We start from the raw sequence: 18096 nt of genomic DNA on the forward strand, positions 1-18096 counted from the left end.
TTTTTGGCCAGGGCTGGGTTAGAACCCGCCACCTCTGGCATATGGGGCCGGCTCCCTACTCCTTTGAGCCACAGGCACCGACCAGTATTTTTAAATAATTGGAAAAGAATCAAAAGAATTAGTTCTTAACACATGAAAATTACATGAAATTCCAATATCTGTATTTGTAAATAAAATTTTATTGGAACATAGCTGTGCTCTCTTTTAAAAAGTACTGTCCATTGCACAGTTGAGAATTGTCCCAGAGACTGTATTGCCCCAAAGCTCTGTATTTGCTGTGTAGCCTTTATAGAAAAAGTTTGCTCACACTGGTCTAGGTTGTCAGCAGTGAAGCTTATAATATCCCTGGAGATGGAAAAGGAAAAGTGGATGATAAGGGGAAGTAAAGGGAGGAGGAGAACCAGTACAGAATGTGGTTGGGGAAATGAATGCCTCTGGTAGCTGAATCAGTACTCATCCTGTTTAAGTTAGTTAAAAAAGAAATTCAAAATGTTCTTTTTGCAGTTTTTTAGAATATTTAGCCAGAAGATTGGCATGATATTCCCAAGAAATTATTTTAATAAAACCAAAATATTGTGCAGCATTACAAGAAACTCAGTCAAATCCAACACATTGTTTTCATAATTGTGTAGTGATTGGTCTGAAGATAATCTTATGGAGTTAATATATTTGTGAGTTTCCTAGGCTTATTAATACCCATTGTTTATGGCTTAGTATCATTTCTCTGGTTTGCCTTAGGAATTGGATTGAAGAGTTAAATTCCTTTGTAAGAACTCATTGTATTTGCTGGAAACTTGCCGTTGAAAATGGAAACTACAGTTGGTGAATGGGGAAGAGTTTACAGGAACATGGATTGTTCACTAGACATTGACGCATGCCTGCAAATGGAGATACCAGCTGGCTTAAATGAAATATAAATGGTTCTAGGCAAACCAGTGAGATGTCTGTTAGAGGCAGCATCTCACTCACTTCAGAGGTCATTTTGGTTGAGCCAGAAGTGTTTTTTAATATTTTGTGGTTATTTAGACAGCTGTTAAGTTGTTTCTAGTCCTCAGTGGATTTGACAACTAAGTGTTTTTCATGGTCTTTGTACTTTAAATTTTAAATGTGAAGTTTTAGTTAGTGTGTGTAGCTTATTTCACAGTTCTATGAATTATGTGTTTTAAGAATCCTGTAAGTTTATGGCCATTAAAAACAGTATAGTTGTAGTCATTTGATACTGAATTTTTTATTTTTTTGAGACAGAGTCTCACTTCGTCACCTTCAGTAGAATATACCATGGTATTGTGGCTCACGGCAACCTCAAACTCTTGGGCTCAAGTGATTCTCTTGCCTCAGTCCTCCTGAGTAGCTGGGACTATAGATGCCTGCCATGACTCTTGATTAACTTTTCTATTTTTAGTAGAGACAGGGTCTTGCTTTTGCTTAGGCTACTCAAAACTCAAGCAGTTCACCTGCCTTGGCCTTCTAGGGTGCTAGGATTATAGGTGTGAGCCACCACACTGGGAAGTTATTTACTCAAGCCCTATGAATCCCATTTGAGTTCCAGATACTAAGACAGAAATTTCTAAAGGAACTAATATGATAAAGCAGCCACTGTTGATACTTTATTAGCTAGCTAAACTTTTTATTAAAGTTCTTATGCTTTATCTACTAATTTTAATTTATTTCTTTCGTCTCACTATGTTGCCCTCAGTAGAGTACAGCAACCTCAAACTCTTGACCTTAAGCGATTCTTTTGCCTCAGCCTCCCAAGTAGCTGGGACTACAGGTGCCTGCCCCAAAGTCCAGCTATTTTTTTTGTTGTTGAAGTTCTCATTGTTTTAGCAGGCCCAGTCCAGGTTCAAACCTGCCAGCCCCAGTTTATGTGGCTGGTACCCTAACCACTGAGCTATAGGTGCTGAGTTTTATTTTAATTTCTTATGGTCATTTTTCCACATTAGTATTATTTTCACCTTTGATATCCTACGTATTGAAATTGGTTTACTGCTTAAATCATATTTTTGCAAAAAGAAATTTTTTAAAGGTATTAAAGCTTGTTTACTGGCTAGGTTTCTGAAATTATCTCAATTTGTGCTATGTATTCTGACCTTTTGGTTTAGCATTCATTTTCTTTTCCATTAATGTTAATTCTTAGAACACTTCTCAGAAAAAATCAAACCAAAGGAAAAGTTTAGAGGGAGAGACTTGGAAGAGTTGATTTTTCTCATTTTTTATTAAACTGACCTAGCAATTGAAGAATAAAATGTACAGTATTTTGAAGAAAACCAAAATTTTCAAACATTACTGTCCCTGAATTATGCCTTTTGTTGCAAGAGGATTGCCTTGTTCTTTGTATTGAAGTATACTTCTCAGAGTGATATAATTGGTTGAAAGTACAGGAGATTTAGTTGCCATGACTGACAGGGGGACCTGATGCTCATTGTGATGGCCCAAGGTGAAATACAGTACATTTTCAGGACTCGGCATTTTGGTTGGTTAACCATTTAACTTGGTTAACCTACCAAGTTAGAATAATTCTTCACTTTAATAAAAACACTAAATGAAACATTTTTGGTTGGGTATAGATGGCTGTTCTAAGAGGAAGTAGTTTAGAGAGTTCTAAAGCATCCATTACATACATTTCTGGATGTAGCATGAAGATTTCTTCAGATTTATTTTATTGTATCTCCTAATACTGTTTTAGGGCTCTAAGGACAGAGAATTATGCTTTGTTTTGGTTATTGCCTTATTGACAATAACATTTTTTTTTTGAAATTTCAGCATATGAAAATATCAACAATACATAGTAATGATCCCTCTATTCTAACTGACATTCTGGTTTTTTGGGTTTTTTTTTTGAGTCTTATTCTGTTGCCTTCTGTAGAGTACTGTACCAGCATAGCTTACAGCAACCTCCAACTCTTGGGCTTAAGTGAGTCTTTTGCCTCAGCCTCCCGAGTAGCTGGGACTACAGGCGCCTGCCACAATACCTGGCTCTTTTTTTGTTGCAGTTGTCGTTGGCCGGGGCAGGATTCGAACCTGCCACCCTCGGTATATGGGGCTGGCTCCCTACCCACTGAGCCACAGGCACCACCTGACATCCTGTTTTTAAATTAGCTTTACGTGTTTAATTAGAACTTCAGGTGCTTACCAAATTTTGAGTAGGTGTAAGGCAGTGCTGGAGAGCACAGATGCTAAGAGCGTGAGCCCTGAGTTTAGACCTGTAGCAGAGCTCCTTCTTACCTTTGCAAATGTACACATATTGATAGTAGTACTGCCTTACAGAATTGTGTGGATTAAGTAACCATGCCTGCTAGAAATAAGTCACAACACGGCATCTGCAAATGGAACTTGTAAAACTGTCCAGCAATCCTGCCTTTCAGTGAGTAACCTTGCCCTTTATTTCCAGAGTTGCCATCAAATGGCAGCTTTTTTTAAGTACCAGTATTACCAACATATGTGCCTATCCTATTTTCCTTTTCCTCTTATTGAGGATTAAATGAGATGATTAAAGCACTGCACACAGTGAGCGAAGGATCTCACTTCTTGCCAGAGGAATCTTACTCTCTTGATTATTTTTTTCTCTCTCTCTCTGTAGGATCTTTGCTTTTAGCTTTACATAGTGTCAAGTCTTAAATATAAAACATCCTTACTTCTGCCAGTTCCCTTGCAGATTTCTTCCTCTTCAAAATCAAATTCAAAGAGCCTTCAAATAGTCCATTTGCTTCCATTTCTTCAGATTTCAATTTCTAACATATCTGTTCCTCAAGCAGCTCTTGTCAGGTCACCAGGGACTTGCATGGCACTCAGTCAGTTCTCTTGTTTGACTTTACTTACAGCTGGGGTCCTCAAACTTTAAACAGGGGGCCAGTTCACTGTCTCTCAGACAGTTGGAGGCCTGGACTGCCGGCCCCAGGACGAGTTGGCTGCTAAGCAGGATAGGCAGCTGCGGCAAAAACACCAGGTGGGCGGGATAAATGTCCTAGGCGGCCGCAGTTTGAGGACGCCTGACTTACAGCATCCTCCCTGATGACACACACTGCTTTCTTTTTAAAATACTTTGTTTTTCTTCTGTGACCACACTGTTTTCTGCTACTTCTGGGTACTCTTTCTTCACCTGATCATTAGACTTAGGAGTTCTTTAGTTCTAGGTGCAGCTCCAGAATTTTCCACTTACTAGTTCTCTCAGTAGTCACGTGCATGCTACTGACTTGCGCTCCCTGTTGGAGATGGCTAACAGTGGTTCTCAACCTTCCTAATGCTGCAATGTATTGTCATTGTTTAAAAAGGGGTCACGACCCACCGGCTGAGAACTGCTGCTCTAGTTTGTTTGTTTAGACAATCCCTTTTGGTTTCAGCTGTGGGAGATTTGGACCTTGTATTGTCAGATCTTCCCAGTAGCACTCACTCCTGGCCACCAGAAGTCAGAATTTTTATGAAATCTGTTGGCTTTTAAATGTTCACATATAACTTACACAATACATAGGATAAACAAAAGATGTCTGTGGGCTTCTCATGAGTGCCTTAGAATGTGAGAAGTGGTCTTAATTACTCTTTCAAAAAATAGTTGTGGTAGAAAAATAATTGCATTTGTTAACCATCAGTCATACAATGATGAACATGAATTTCCCTTTTTAAAAGTGTGTTAGGAGAATGAATGAATCAGGGTATATAGGCTAATGTTAGGTACTGAGTCTCTTTGAGTAGACTCGATCAATTTAAATTAAAAGTTGCTGAATATTCTCCTGCCAGGGAAGTGTATGTCTAACATAGAACTACAAAAACCATTCAGGTGAGAAGGTGGCAAAATGAGTTTAGATTAGCTTAGATATTTATTTTTGTGATTATATATAACCCTTTACATTAATGTCTTCCCTTCCCTTAGTACACACTGTCCAATAATAAACCAAGCACTTTTTAAAAATTGTCACCTGAAGGGCATTATTTTAAGCAGTGTCTAGAACAGTTAATAAGTAAACCGGGTGAGGACTAGTGACTTTCAGTCAGACTAACAGCATCACCTCATGAGAAATGAAGACTCTTTAAGCTCCAACCTGCAGAACCTACATTTTAACAAGATCCTTAGGTAATTTGTGTATTCAGTAAAATTTTAGGAGAACTTGAGCCCAAAAGGTAGGAGCCACTTTTCATCTTAAACTAAGTTTTATAATATAATCTAGATTTTTCCCTCGAGTACTCAATAATCTTTTTTGGCCAGGGTTGAGTTTGAACCCGCCACCTCCGGTATATGGGGCCAATGCCCTACTCACTGAGCCACAGGCACCACCCAGAAATTTTTTTAAGTAAAGTCACCTAACTTTAAAATATTGGCCACAGATTCACACTTGTTTTTTTTTTTTTTAAAGTGTCCATGGGGCTCGATTCGGCCTGTAAATCAGCAGTTTGTCAGTTTTAGTTGCCAGTTATGCTAAAGCTAAATTTTTGTGTGCATATATGTTGGATTCCCCAGCAAATTGTTATAGGAGATGGATTTGTTCTTTGGATTGACTTGCTGCCCTAGACCCCTCAAAGAGTCTGCTTTCTCAATCTTTGCAACTGAGTTATAGATTACTGTACAAAAGGCATTCATCTATCTCTTAGAGGAGGAAGAAAAATTATCACTACAAAGTCAAATTCTGTGATTTCACTGGTACTAAATAGCCAATGATTACTTGTTTAAAATAAGTGACTCTGTTTGTTAAAACCTTGCAAATATGAATCACTTTGCCTTCATGGGTGTGTGGTTACTTGGGAGAGGCTCTAAGCCTAGTATGTCCATTTTAGACAGTTCAGTTTGCTCTTCCTCTTTGTCATTTATTACTCTTTTGGGTTATTACTCTATTTTGTTAGTTTGCAAGCCAGGTGAGAAGACTCTTGTAAGTAATAAAGAGCTACACAACAAAAACAACAGGGTTAATATATCCTCTTGGTGTAATTAATATAAGCTAGAGGTGTAAAGCTTACTGGATGCCAGGGAGGATCTACCTACTGATTGAGTTGTTGGACTCCTTGCATTAGTGAGATCCCATTTGTGAAATGTATTAGAAACTCCACAGTTGACCACCTCCTTAAGTTGACCTATCATAGATCTCAGATATATGCCACAGGTACATGTTTGTGCATAGAACTACCTAGTTCCTTGTATTGACTAGTTTGTTACAGTCCTCCTGGTGGTCAGCTTATAGAGCTTCTACTATATGTACTTAACCTGCGGGGTCTTAACAAATTGCGTTATTTATTTATAAGTAATCATTGACTACATAGAATCAGTGAAATAATAGAATTTTGACCTGGTAATGATTACAATTTTTTTCTTCCCATAGGAAGGTGAGTGAATGCCTTTTATACAGTAAAATACTATACAATGTAAATTTTGAACTTAACCCAATTGCTTTTAAAGTGCTATTGATAGTACCCTAAAATTTATATGGATTTGTGCTAATCCAGATAGGTTGAAGCCATAAGTGTACCTCGAGTGTCTTTTCTTAAAATTTGATTTCAGGTGCCTTTGATAAAGTGAATTTAAAATGGCATCAGCTATTCTTTTTAATCAGATAGCTCTTGGTTGTAAAAGTGTACTGTCCTTAAAGGTCCTTCAAGGAGAACGTAAAAACTATTAGTTTCTGAATAGAAGATCCTGGGAAAGTAGCTGATTTAGCAACTCGCAGGTGTGTGTGTGTGTGTGTGTGTGTGTGTGTGTGTTTTAACGTACATCTTTTTTCTTATTATTTATTTGCAGTTTTTGGCCGGGGCCAGGTTTGAACCGCCACCTTCAGTATATGGGGCCAGCACCCTGGGACTCCTTGAGCCACAGGTGCCGCCCTCCCAGTTGTGTTTTAATTTATAAAGTAGACACGGCAGCATCTAGTATGCAGTTCAGAGCTCTAGATTCATTCTTTCATTTGGAAGTTTCCTAGCTTGGGTTCTTAATGAATACTGTAGGTTTTCAATACTTAATTGTGTATAGTTTTTTTTTGGTATCATTTGTGTTCCTGACTAGAACTGGCAGATTTTCAAGATTTCTTTTTTAATCTCATTGTTTGTGTTGTCTGTCTAGATCAGCGGTTCTAAACCTCTGGGTTGTGACCCCTTTGTAAGAATGAAAATATATCCTGCATATCAGATATTTACATTACAATTCATAACAGTAGCAAAATTATAGTTATGAATAGTATATTAAAGGGTCACGGCATTAAGAGGCATTAGGAAGGTTGAGAACCACTGGTCTTGATGTATGTTGGTTTTTTCAAAGATATTCCGTAGGGAAATATATGGTACTATTGGCATATAAAGTGATACACGAGAGTTTCATACACCTAAACTTAAAACTGTGAAACCATACTGTTTGATTTAGTAACTATATTGTGAAATAGTAGCTTTATGAATCTGGAGCAAAATTTAAGTTTCACATATCAAATTTTTCAAACTCTTCTGGACTCTAGAAAGATGCTTTGATATCTGTCCCTCATTTGCGGTTCTCCTTCAAACATACCTTTTTTTTTTATTTTGAGACAGAGCCTCAAGCTGTCACCCTGGGTAGAGTGCCATGGCATCACAGCTCATAGCAGCCTCCAACTCCTGGGCTGAAGCAGTTCTCTTGCCTCTGCCTCCCAAGTGGCTGGGATTATAGGTGCCCGCTACAACGCCCAGCTATTTTTTGGTTGCAGCCATCATTGTTTGGCAGGCCCAGGCTGGATTTGAACCCGCAGGTTCAGGTGTATCTGGCTGTCACCTTAGCCAGTTGAGCCTCAAACATACTTTTAATTTCAGATTCTTCCATTTGCATTCCTTCCCATCTTCATGCTGTTTCTTCTACCCTTATCAGTTCAGTTATTTTTTTTATCCTATAACTGCTTTCTTCTGTTTATATTGTTGACCTAACTATGTTTAGGATTCAAGTAATCATAAGTAACAAAAAAGATCTTTTCACATTTATAAACTTTGTTTTCTAAAAGTATTTCAAAGGAGTTAAGTGCTGGCTCATTGATTTATCTATCCTTTAAGGATAATCTTATTAGCAATCTTAATGGCATTTACTAGATTTGGGAATGAAAATGCCATGAGTCATAGAACTTGCTAATACTTATTTTCACTTACGTGGTATTTTATGGTAAAAGAATGTAGCTTTTGGGATTTAAAAAGAGGATATACAGCCATTTGTGGTATAGCTTGTAACCATATACAAAAAGAGAGGGGAAAAGAAAAAAAAAGTAAAAAATTTTTAAAAAACAAAAATAACCATACACAGTAGAGCCTCTGTTAAGTTGACCGCGTAAGGGGCTGTAACAAAGTGGTCAACATAAGGAAGTAGGCCTATTGTACTGATAGATACACGTGGTGCATATCTGGTCTATGAAAATTAGGTCAATTTAAAGAGGTGGTCAGTGTAGGGACTGGTCAGCTGCTATGGAGGTTCTGTATTTTGTTCTAAACCAGTGGTTCTCAACCTTTGGGTCATGACCCCATTGTAACAATGAAAATACATTGCAGCATTAGGAAGGTTGAGAACCACTGTTGTAAATGATTGCTACATATTCAGTCCATGCCTCATAAGCCAAATATGAATTTATGTGATTGAAACGGGAGCATGCATCTGATAAGGCAAGCGAAGAGAAGCTTTGCTTCTTTAAGGGACTATAAATTGTGTTAATAATACAATGCCAGATACTACATGTATGTACCTGGGATAAAATATCACTTGCTAATTTGATAAGAGGTGGTTAGATCTCTAAGTAGCTTAAAACTAATTAGACTACTTACTGATGTATGGAAGCAATTTAAGTCAGCCAAATATCTAGATTGGGCTTAGCTAATAGTCTGTTGAGTTGTGGAATATTGATTGAATTACAATCCCCTTCAGAACTGTTTATACCCTGAACTGAAATAAACTGAGCTGGAGGCTTACAGTTAGCTGTTTGCCACATGTGCTGTAGAGATCTTCGCCAATTTAAATTGGACCATTCACTGCATTACATTGTTGATCACATGTTACCAGTATTAGAGGATTTGATGGTATGGTGTGGCTTAGATGACATAGTCGCATCATATTAGATGTAAAAAAGCAACGCAAGCACTAAGATTCAAAATTCTTCAGCTCTTTAACTGATGATATCAGGGAGGTGGAGCAGCTACAACTCTTAAGATGTTACTGGTGCAAATGCAAAATGGTAAAATTATTCTGGTTTGGCAGTTGTTACAAAGTAAAACCATTCACTTGCCCTGTGATTAGTCAGTCCAATTCCACTCCTAGGTATTTACCCAAGAGAAATTAAAGTATGTCCACCTACAGAATTGTACTTGAATATTCATAATAGATTCAAATTAGAAATAGTCCAAATGTCCATTAACAGAAGAATGGATAAATGAACACATACCCATGCTGGAATACTACTCATCAATAAAAAGGAAAGAATTTTTGATTCTCGCAATGTATCTGACTCTCGGAAGCATTTTGCTGAGTGGAAGAAGTTCAGACATTGTGTGTATATATAATTTTTTCCCTTTTTTGGGCGGTGCCTGTGGCTCAAGGAGTAGGGTGCCAGCCCCATATACCAGAGGTGGTGGGTTTAAACCCGGCCCTGGCTAAAAGCAAAAATAAAATAAAATAAAGCTCCTCTATATAAAAAAAAAAAAATTCCCTTTGTGGGGACTGAATCTTGCTCTGTTGCCTAGGCTGGGGCACATCGTAGCTCACTGCAGCCTCTAACTCTGGGATCAAGTGATCCTCTTGCCTGAGGCTCCCAACTAGCTGGGACTACAAGTGCCTGCCACCACGCCTGCCTAATTTTTTTTTTTTTTTAGTAGAAATGGTGTCTTATATGAGACGAGGTCTCGAACTCCTGGCCTCAAGTGATCCTCCCACGTCAGCCTTCCAAAGTGTTAGAATTATAGGTGTGAGCCCTTGCATCTGACCACAAAAGTTTATATTCTTTACAATTCCATTATATGAAATTCTTCAGAGCAAAATCATACAGTAGCAGCAGCATTTGCAAATTGGAAGGAGTGTGGCAGCAGTACTGAATTAACTGCAAAGGAACAGAGAACTTGTAGAAGTGGTGATAAGTCTTATAATTTCATGACTTATGGTGGTTCCAAGACTGTATACATTTGTCAGAACATTTAAGTTGGTGTATTTTTTATTGTTTATATATATTATCCCTTAAAATTCTTCATCTTGTTAGAGATGTCTCTATCAGATAGTATGGAATTTTACAAAGCAAAATTTTAAAACATATTTACTATTATCTTAATCCTGGGTTAGATCCCAGTTGAGACTATCACATGAACAAATTGTTTGTCACAAGCATTCTTTTTTTACATTTTAGTTGTGCTTTGGTTGATTTGGGGGCAGGGTGAAGCAAGAGGGATACGAAAGTAGTCTGAGGACAGCTATGTGGTGATTAAAGAATATATGTACGCACAGCAGTAGCTATTAAAGGTCAAGTTACCTGCACTAGTACATACTAAAGTCTATGGTAATGGATAAACTTCATGATGGTTTGTATGACCCTTCTGATCAGGATAGTGGTAGCTTTGAAAGGAGAGTAATAAATGAGTAAACCTTGCTATCAATGAAATACATCACTGCCTTTAAAACCTTTTAGAATGTTGTAACTAAAAGTTCTATTATTAAAAGATGGGGATTATTAGTGCTTGTCCTGGTTGATAAGGGGATGTTGTACCAGTTTTGTTGAATATCTCTGGTGAATATTAGGAAACCCGTTTATATCAAGATATTGGTTACTGTGCGATGGACAGCCTTTTTGTCTCATACCAATAACTTCCATTTTTAAAGTACATACCATTCCAAATAGATGGAAAAGACTAAAAATAATAACTCATGAAACAAATGTTAATATTCTGAAAAATGTTACAGTGAAAGCACCCCACAACCATCCTGAAATTAATCATTCCATTGTGTGATTTTGTACTTACACTACACATTCATGTATGTAAACAGCTTCCTTTACACAAAAACGTATAAGTGGTATCTTGACTGGATATATATATCTTGCAACTTTATTTTTTCGAGTTAAAATGCTGATAATAGCAGTACCTAAAATGTTTAGGGGACTGATTTGTGTTTCCTCAGAGTCTTTCAAGTCTTCAGAATGCTTCTCTTAAGTAAATAGAGTGAGAAAAAAGACAAATGACAATTACATACCTAAGAAAACCATCACTATTAACATTTTATAAAAGACTATTACATAAATCTTCAGCCTTCAGTTGAATTTTCAGTTCTTAAATTTATGCCTCATTATTGAGTTGAATGTTAAAAAGCTACACTGCTATATTTATGATTATTGTTCTCATTTTTGCTTAATCTTGCTTTGGATTGGGATTAATAAGCTCCTTGGGAGATATTTTCACATTGATAGCCAATTTGATAGCTAGTGAGAAAGTCTGGAGGCAAGTGGACACCCCAAGCAGGGATTTTCTGGAGAAGCTAAATGATAATTAGATTCTATCTATGAAATGTATCATAACTGGCCAAAAAGGATAGACTGGTTATAATTTTACCTGTGTTCCTACAGTTACGGTTTAAGATAACCAACTAATCAAGGACCTGTTAGGTACTAACTACTTTATGTGGGTCCATTACAACCAAGATGCAGAATGCTGTTACATTGTAATATTCTTATGGTCTTTTACTAGTAATGGCCATGACCATTTGATGTAAGATGGTAATTGTAGTAGCCATATACTTTGTTATTTTTGTTGACCTGTCACTTCTCACTGGTACTACTTTAACGTACATAATCTTCCCCTCTTTTTTTTTTGAGACAGAGCCTCAAGCTGTCCCCCTGGGCAGAGTGCCGTGACATTACAGCTCACAGCAACCTCCAACTCCTGGGCTCCAGCGAGTCTCCTGCCTCCGCCTCCCAAGTAGCTGGGACCACAGGCGCCCGCCACAACGCCCGGCTATTTTTTGGTTGCAGCCGTCATTGTTGTTTGGCGGGTCCGGGCTGGGGATTCGAACCCACCACCTTAGGTGTACGTGGCTGGCGCCTTAGCCAGTTGAGCTATAGGCGCCGAGCCATCTTCCCCTCTTCTGATGAGGAGGAAAACCTGTTAGTGTAATAGTTCTGTGTGTGAGGTGGTGCCTGTGGCTCAGTGGGCAGGGCGCTGGCCCTATATATATACATGGAGGGTAGCGGGTTGAAACCCAGCCCCCGCCAAACTACAGCCAGGCATTGTGGCGGGCGCCTGTGGTCCCAGCTACTGGGGAGGCTGAGGCAAGAGAAACGCATAAGCCCAGGAGTTGGAGGTTCCTGTGAGCTGTGAACATCACTGCACTCTACCAAGGGAAATAAAGTGAGACTAAGGAAAAATAGTTCTATGTATGATACATAAATGAGCTATGAGTTTGGGACTCTTAAAAGTCTATAAAAATAGGTGTTTCAGTTCACAGCCTCTCAGACCATTATTTTGCTAGTCAGTGGTCAAGGAGAATGGTAACTGTTGAATAGTTGAATCTCAAATGGTATATATGTGCTATTTCTGAGTGAGTGCCACATTTATGTTGAAATGAATTCTTCCCAGAATGTCAGTTTTTGTATTAAAGAGAATATTTTGGGTAGCAGTGGTTGGGAAGCAAACCTTTAAAAAAAAATTGTTTTTAAATTTCATCTTGTTGGCTCAGCCCCTGTGGCTCAAGCGGCTAAGGTGCCAGCCACATAAACCTGAGCTGTCAGGTTCGAATCCAGCCCGGTTCCACCAAAACAATGACAGCTGCAACCAAAAAAAAATTCATCTTGTCAACTTTTTTTTTCTTTTAGAACAAATTCTGTACAACATAAAACAAGAGTATAAACGCATGCAGAAGAGAAGACATTTAGAAACTAGTTTCCAACAGACAGACCCATGTTGTGCTTCTGATGCACAGCCACATGCCTTTCTCCTCAGTGGACCAGCTTCTCCAGGTAATAAATTTAAGTGAAAACAAATGTCATTTGGAATGGGAAAAGTATAACCCAAATTGCCACTAGTCACTTAAGCTACCATTCCCCTTCTTTAATAGAACATTTGTACAAAGTAATGTATAATATCTTAAAAACATGGTACAAAGTAAGGAAGCACCAGCTGGATTCCCACCAACCACAGACAACAACTTGTATAAAATATCCCAAAAGTGTCAACGTACCAGTACTATGATTTGTAGCCTCCATTTATTGGGAAGGAGAAGTGTAGCAGAATACCATAAGCTTTTCTGTTAGGTATAGATGTTCTGTGTCCAAGGCTGAACACTGCCATTTTAGAGATTTTCTATAATTACTTAACTGTCCATTGTTGATTAATTAGACTCAAAAGTTCTGCTCTTGGAGTATTTATAGAAATACCCCTTGTACCTTTTGCTGGAGAAAGTTGGTGCAAATAACCTCTTTTTTTTTTTTTTTTAAAGGCAGAATAAATAAGGGCTACTTGAAGTGAAAGGAAAGTTGAAATTTCTGAGCCAGTTGGTTCTTGCGTAAAGTGTCTTCAGTAAAATAGTTTTTCTTGTTAAAACATTTGCCTTTCTGTCTCTTTCTCCCCAGCAGGGATAGGAAAACCTGGAGAGTACAAAAATACACAGGCCATAAAACACTCAAATAAGATTAGAAAGTTTGAAATTATTCCATACTAAATCCTGCAGATTTGGGGGACTTGGTATAAGTGGTTGAAAGATGGTAAGGAAAGGTGAGGGTTGGAGATCAGGAGACCAAGATCATTATCCTTTCATTAGTTTATTTAAAATGTCCATTACCTGACAGCCTTAACTAAGAAAGCTGGGAATTTCAAAGTAAGTTAAGGTAGCATTATAGTTATGGACTAAAGCTAGTATACTTTACAAATGAATGTGTGCTTGGATGTGTATAAAATACTGGTAGTAGTGCCCTAATAGATGGCTATCAGAATCCTCCAATCTCAAAAAGATTAACTTTAGATGTTCTTCTTAATACGTGGAAATGATTGTTTTTCGAAGATCATAGTGCCTTATGTGGTACTTGAAAAACACATTTCTTAAATCTTTTACATGAAGTATCTCATCATTTGATAATGCCAGGTGGTTCTGTAAGGACCCTGGAGCATAAAATTTAAATATTTAGTATTAGGTATACAGTGTCAAGGATTTATTTTTACAAAGTGGTCTCCTAACTAATATTAATTAAAAAACAAAAACCTTATTAGAAAAAAGTACAAGATTCAGGTAAAAAAAATTTTTGGTGGCCCTTTAAGAGATCATAGAAATAAATACCAGTAAGCTTCCCTGATTTTTTTGCTCGTGAAATCAGCTTACAAAGGATCCTTTGCATCCTGTTAAACCATAAAGCTTTTCTTAACGTAGGCCTATGTGAAATGTCTAAATGTATTTTTTAAGTTCACAAAATGTTTTATTAAAAAAAAATCCTGGCAGGTATAAAAAATACTGAAGGAATATTCCTAATGAAAATGACAAACACTAGAGTATCTTTGAAAAGGGTTCATGATGGGCATGGCCACCACTGCTGCCATCACCTTATTTCTTTAACATAAAGCTTTAATTGTGCCAACATGAAACCTGTTTTTGTTTTTTTGTTTTTAAACGGAAACGCCTAAGGAGACTGGAAAGTGGTGGTAGGCAGGTATTGTGAGAAGTTGGAATAATCCCCAGTTGGTTGTGGGTTAGGACATTTATTAGTAGTGGTGTGGCTTTTAAGCATAACTTTGTCTTTTTACAGGTATAATTTAATTTGATACTCTGGGACTAAGTAAACTTTAAGCATGTTCTCTATTTCTATGGTAGGAAAGTTTAGTCACTAAAACACTTTATGGTATACTATTTTCTAGAACAGAGGTAAGTTTTTTTGTAATGTTTAAGTTTTGTTGTATCTTGGATTTTTTTCCCACTCATCTTTAGACTTTCCCCCTTATATTTGATACATCCTGCTGTTTTTCCAGAGTCACAAGCTGATAGAATTTTTAGTTTAATCTCGTTTTATGATTTCTTAGACAAATCCTAAGGTAAAGGATTTAAAACTGATTTAAAAACACATCAACATTGAAGATATCCGAATGAAACCTCTTGGGTTAGAAGCCACTTTGTATCATGACTCTGAGTTAGGTGTGGTGTTTTGTTCTTGTTATACACAGGGACTTCATCTGCAACATCCTCACCACTAAAAAAAGAACAGCCCTTATTTACTCTACGGCAAGTTGGGATGATCTGTGAACGTTTGTTGAAAGAACGTGAAGAGAAAGTTCGAGAAGAATATGAAGAAATATTAAACACAAAACTTGCAGGTATTTGAGTTTATTTTAGAGTTTCCATGAAACTCGTTTTAAGAACTACATTATTTCCCACATGTACTTTTTATGTCAGTTAAATTACCCTTCCTATATACTGGTACAGTATGTGTTCTCTAAGAATCAGAGAATTTTAGTTCAAGAAAAGAAATTTTCTTGTAGTTCGTGGCCTACATTAGCAAACTCAGGAAGAGTATTCACTACCTTCAGAGGAGTATTAGCTAGCCATGTAGGTTAGCACCAGTATGAGTGAATTAGAATTTTTTTGATGTATGTATCCTGTGCTAAAAACAGACTTAAGCTTTGTGGTTTGGTTGTGGAATTTTGGACTTTATATCCTTCATAACTTTCCCATCAATCTAATTGGCTAGCACTGTATCAAACTGCAGTCTTGTTTTAATTATCAAAAAATTCAGTGAAATTTGACAATTTAAGTGCAGTAAATAAGATTATGTATTGCAACGCAATCAGAATGTTCTAAGCCATAGATTTTACTGTACATAGGTATGTGAGTCATTGCAAAAGTTTTGAGATATTCAAAAATTAAGAAACATAAGGTCTGTGTGGATGGAAACAAGTGAAGCCCTCCCAGCAACACCCAAAAGTTGAGCAAGTTGAAACTTGTACTTATGAATCAGAAAGGATGCCGTTGACTGGAATTAAAGTAGTAGACCATAACACAGTCTGTCTCAAAACTTTTTAGTGACCTACATATTATAAGCTTTTTGATTCTAAAGGAGTTAAATCTAGGTGTTAATGTAGGGCAAGAGAATTTGCTGACCTTTTTTCTGTTCTGTGACATCTGATAAGGTTTTGTTCTGTCTACTTATTGCAGTAAATTGCCATTTATAGACCACATACAATCTTTCAGAGTAGAAAGGTATCTTTTATTGCAAGCTCTTTGTTTTTAATCTTAGTAAATAAACAAACCCCATCTACCCTGTGTATGGGGGCTCCTGTGATTCAAAATAACACCTTGGTTTAGTGGCTTCATGCTTTTGTTCCATTTGATGCACTGAAGTGTCAACTTAGACTTGTTTCACTATACATTTTGTATTTTGAGACTGGCTCTAATATATTACAGAGGGCATTTTGCAGATCACGTAATTGATATACACCTTTTTTTACAGAACAGTATGATGCATTTGTGAAGTTTACGCATGATCAAATAATGCGACGATATGGAGAACAGCCTGCTAGTTGTAAGTATTTCACCTTTGAAGTTAAAAACTGGGAACAAGACTATCTTCTAATAAGACATAAGCATTTTCATACTCAAGAACAGAAAATTATGGTGCAAACACCTAGAGGAAATAGGCAGCATAACTTTGCAAAGTTTTTGGTTAAATACCTAGGGGCAGTATTGGGAATCAAGACCTGGTATTTGCTTGAATTTTGACTTTTACTTTGCACTAATTTTTTTGTTCTCTCTCCCTTTAGATGTTTCATGAATCACATTTTCTGCATTTGTGACCTGCCTGTTCCTTGTTGAATTGTTGCAAGAGGTCCCAATTATGACATGCAGCAATGCCAGTATCCCCCTGTGAAAACAGGTTACTTCAAGCTTTTGTCAGTGGCAACCACTTTTAGGCGGCAGCAACTGGTTTTGGAAATTTCCCTGATGTCAGTACCACCTGGATGTGGACCTGTATTAATACCAGTGGCCTCGTTTTGCTGTATCATTACAATTTGGCTTCTCATTAATATGTTTGAAAGGGATTAAAACTGGTATTCTAGAACATGCCCTTCTTTGGTTGTGTAAATAAAACTGTAGAATGACACTTCAGATGAAGTTAGTGTGATTTTAATTGTGCACTACAACCAAGCTGTAACCAGTTAATAATTTTAGAATGTAATCCCAGGACAATATTAAGCAAATAGCCTGCAGTGCTTCCCGTGAAATAGTGGAGGAGGGCATTTCTGTATTCCAGGACTTCTTGGGGTTTCAGAATGGGTTTATATGATTTTCCTTTTTTTTTTTTTTTTTTTTTGTAGTTTATTTATTCTATCAGTCTTTTAAACAAATGTTTATTGCTGCATTTTTCCAGTGTATCATTGTTTTACCGCCCTTGTAGTACTGGAATTTAATTGGAAGAATAAAACATTTACTTCTGTTCTGCTGGTTTTTAATGTACAGATGGGGGTAGTATGTGAATGAAACCAGGGTTTTAATGGTAAGCATTTGCCAGGAATCATTGAAGTTAGCTTTCTCATATTTGAGTGCTTTCAAAAACAGCACTCTGATTCTAATTTGCTGCTTTTGTTACTACACAGTAGAATGATACAGAATCGGTTTTAATAGCTGTAGAATTTTTACCTCAAAGATTATCAGACAATCCAAGTTGGTTTTTTTGAGGACTTAATATGCAACAATCATGATTCAGCAAATTTAACTCACTTTCTGTAAATGGTTTCCAAACATAGCTTTCTTATAATGAAGGGAAAAAAAAGTTTTGCTGAATTCTGATAAGCATATTCTACTAATTAAGTCAATCCTAAATGTACCAGGTCATACACATTTATAATTGACCTAATTAATAGAAGAAAAAGATTTTTTTCTTTTTAACTTTGGTAATATAACTCTGAAATAAGGAGCCTCAGCACTACTGGCAACTCAGACCAGATCACTTTGGTGTGGGGCCTGCTCCTGTGCTTGACCACATGTCTGGCCCCACCGTTAGATACCAGTAATCACCCCCTCAAGTTATGATAAACAGTTTGTCCCCCACACATTGCCAGATGTTCCCAGAGACAGAACAGTCCCCCAGCTAAGAAGCAAGGGGAATAGTGTTTTTAGGAGAATGCAAGCAGTTAAGTAGAACTGTGGAGGTATGGGAACAAGATGTGTAT

The 18096-nt window shown here is 37.2% G+C and overlaps 1 protein-coding gene across 1 annotated transcript in view; it reads left to right on the forward strand.

Annotated features, from left to right (window-relative positions):
• The window catches only part of AKIRIN2 (akirin 2), a 21034-nt gene extending 3616 nt beyond the window's left edge, over positions 1–17418 (forward strand). The window contains exons 2-5 of the mRNA XM_003803425.1: positions 12762–12905; positions 15094–15243; positions 16377–16448; positions 16687–17418. Of these exons, the coding sequence (XP_003803473.1) occupies positions 12762–12905; positions 15094–15243; positions 16377–16448; positions 16687–16697 (377 nt within the window). The 3' untranslated portion in view covers positions 16698–17418. The remainder of the gene's footprint in view (positions 1–12761; positions 12906–15093; positions 15244–16376; positions 16449–16686) is intronic.
• The last annotated feature ends 678 nt before the right edge of the window (positions 17419–18096 follow it).

The sequence above is a fragment of the Otolemur garnettii genome, unplaced genomic scaffold, assembly GCF_000181295.1.
Source record: "Otolemur garnettii isolate 467f Iridium unplaced genomic scaffold, OtoGar3 scaffold00303, whole genome shotgun sequence".
NCBI lineage: Eukaryota > Metazoa > Chordata > Mammalia > Primates > Galagidae > Otolemur > Otolemur garnettii.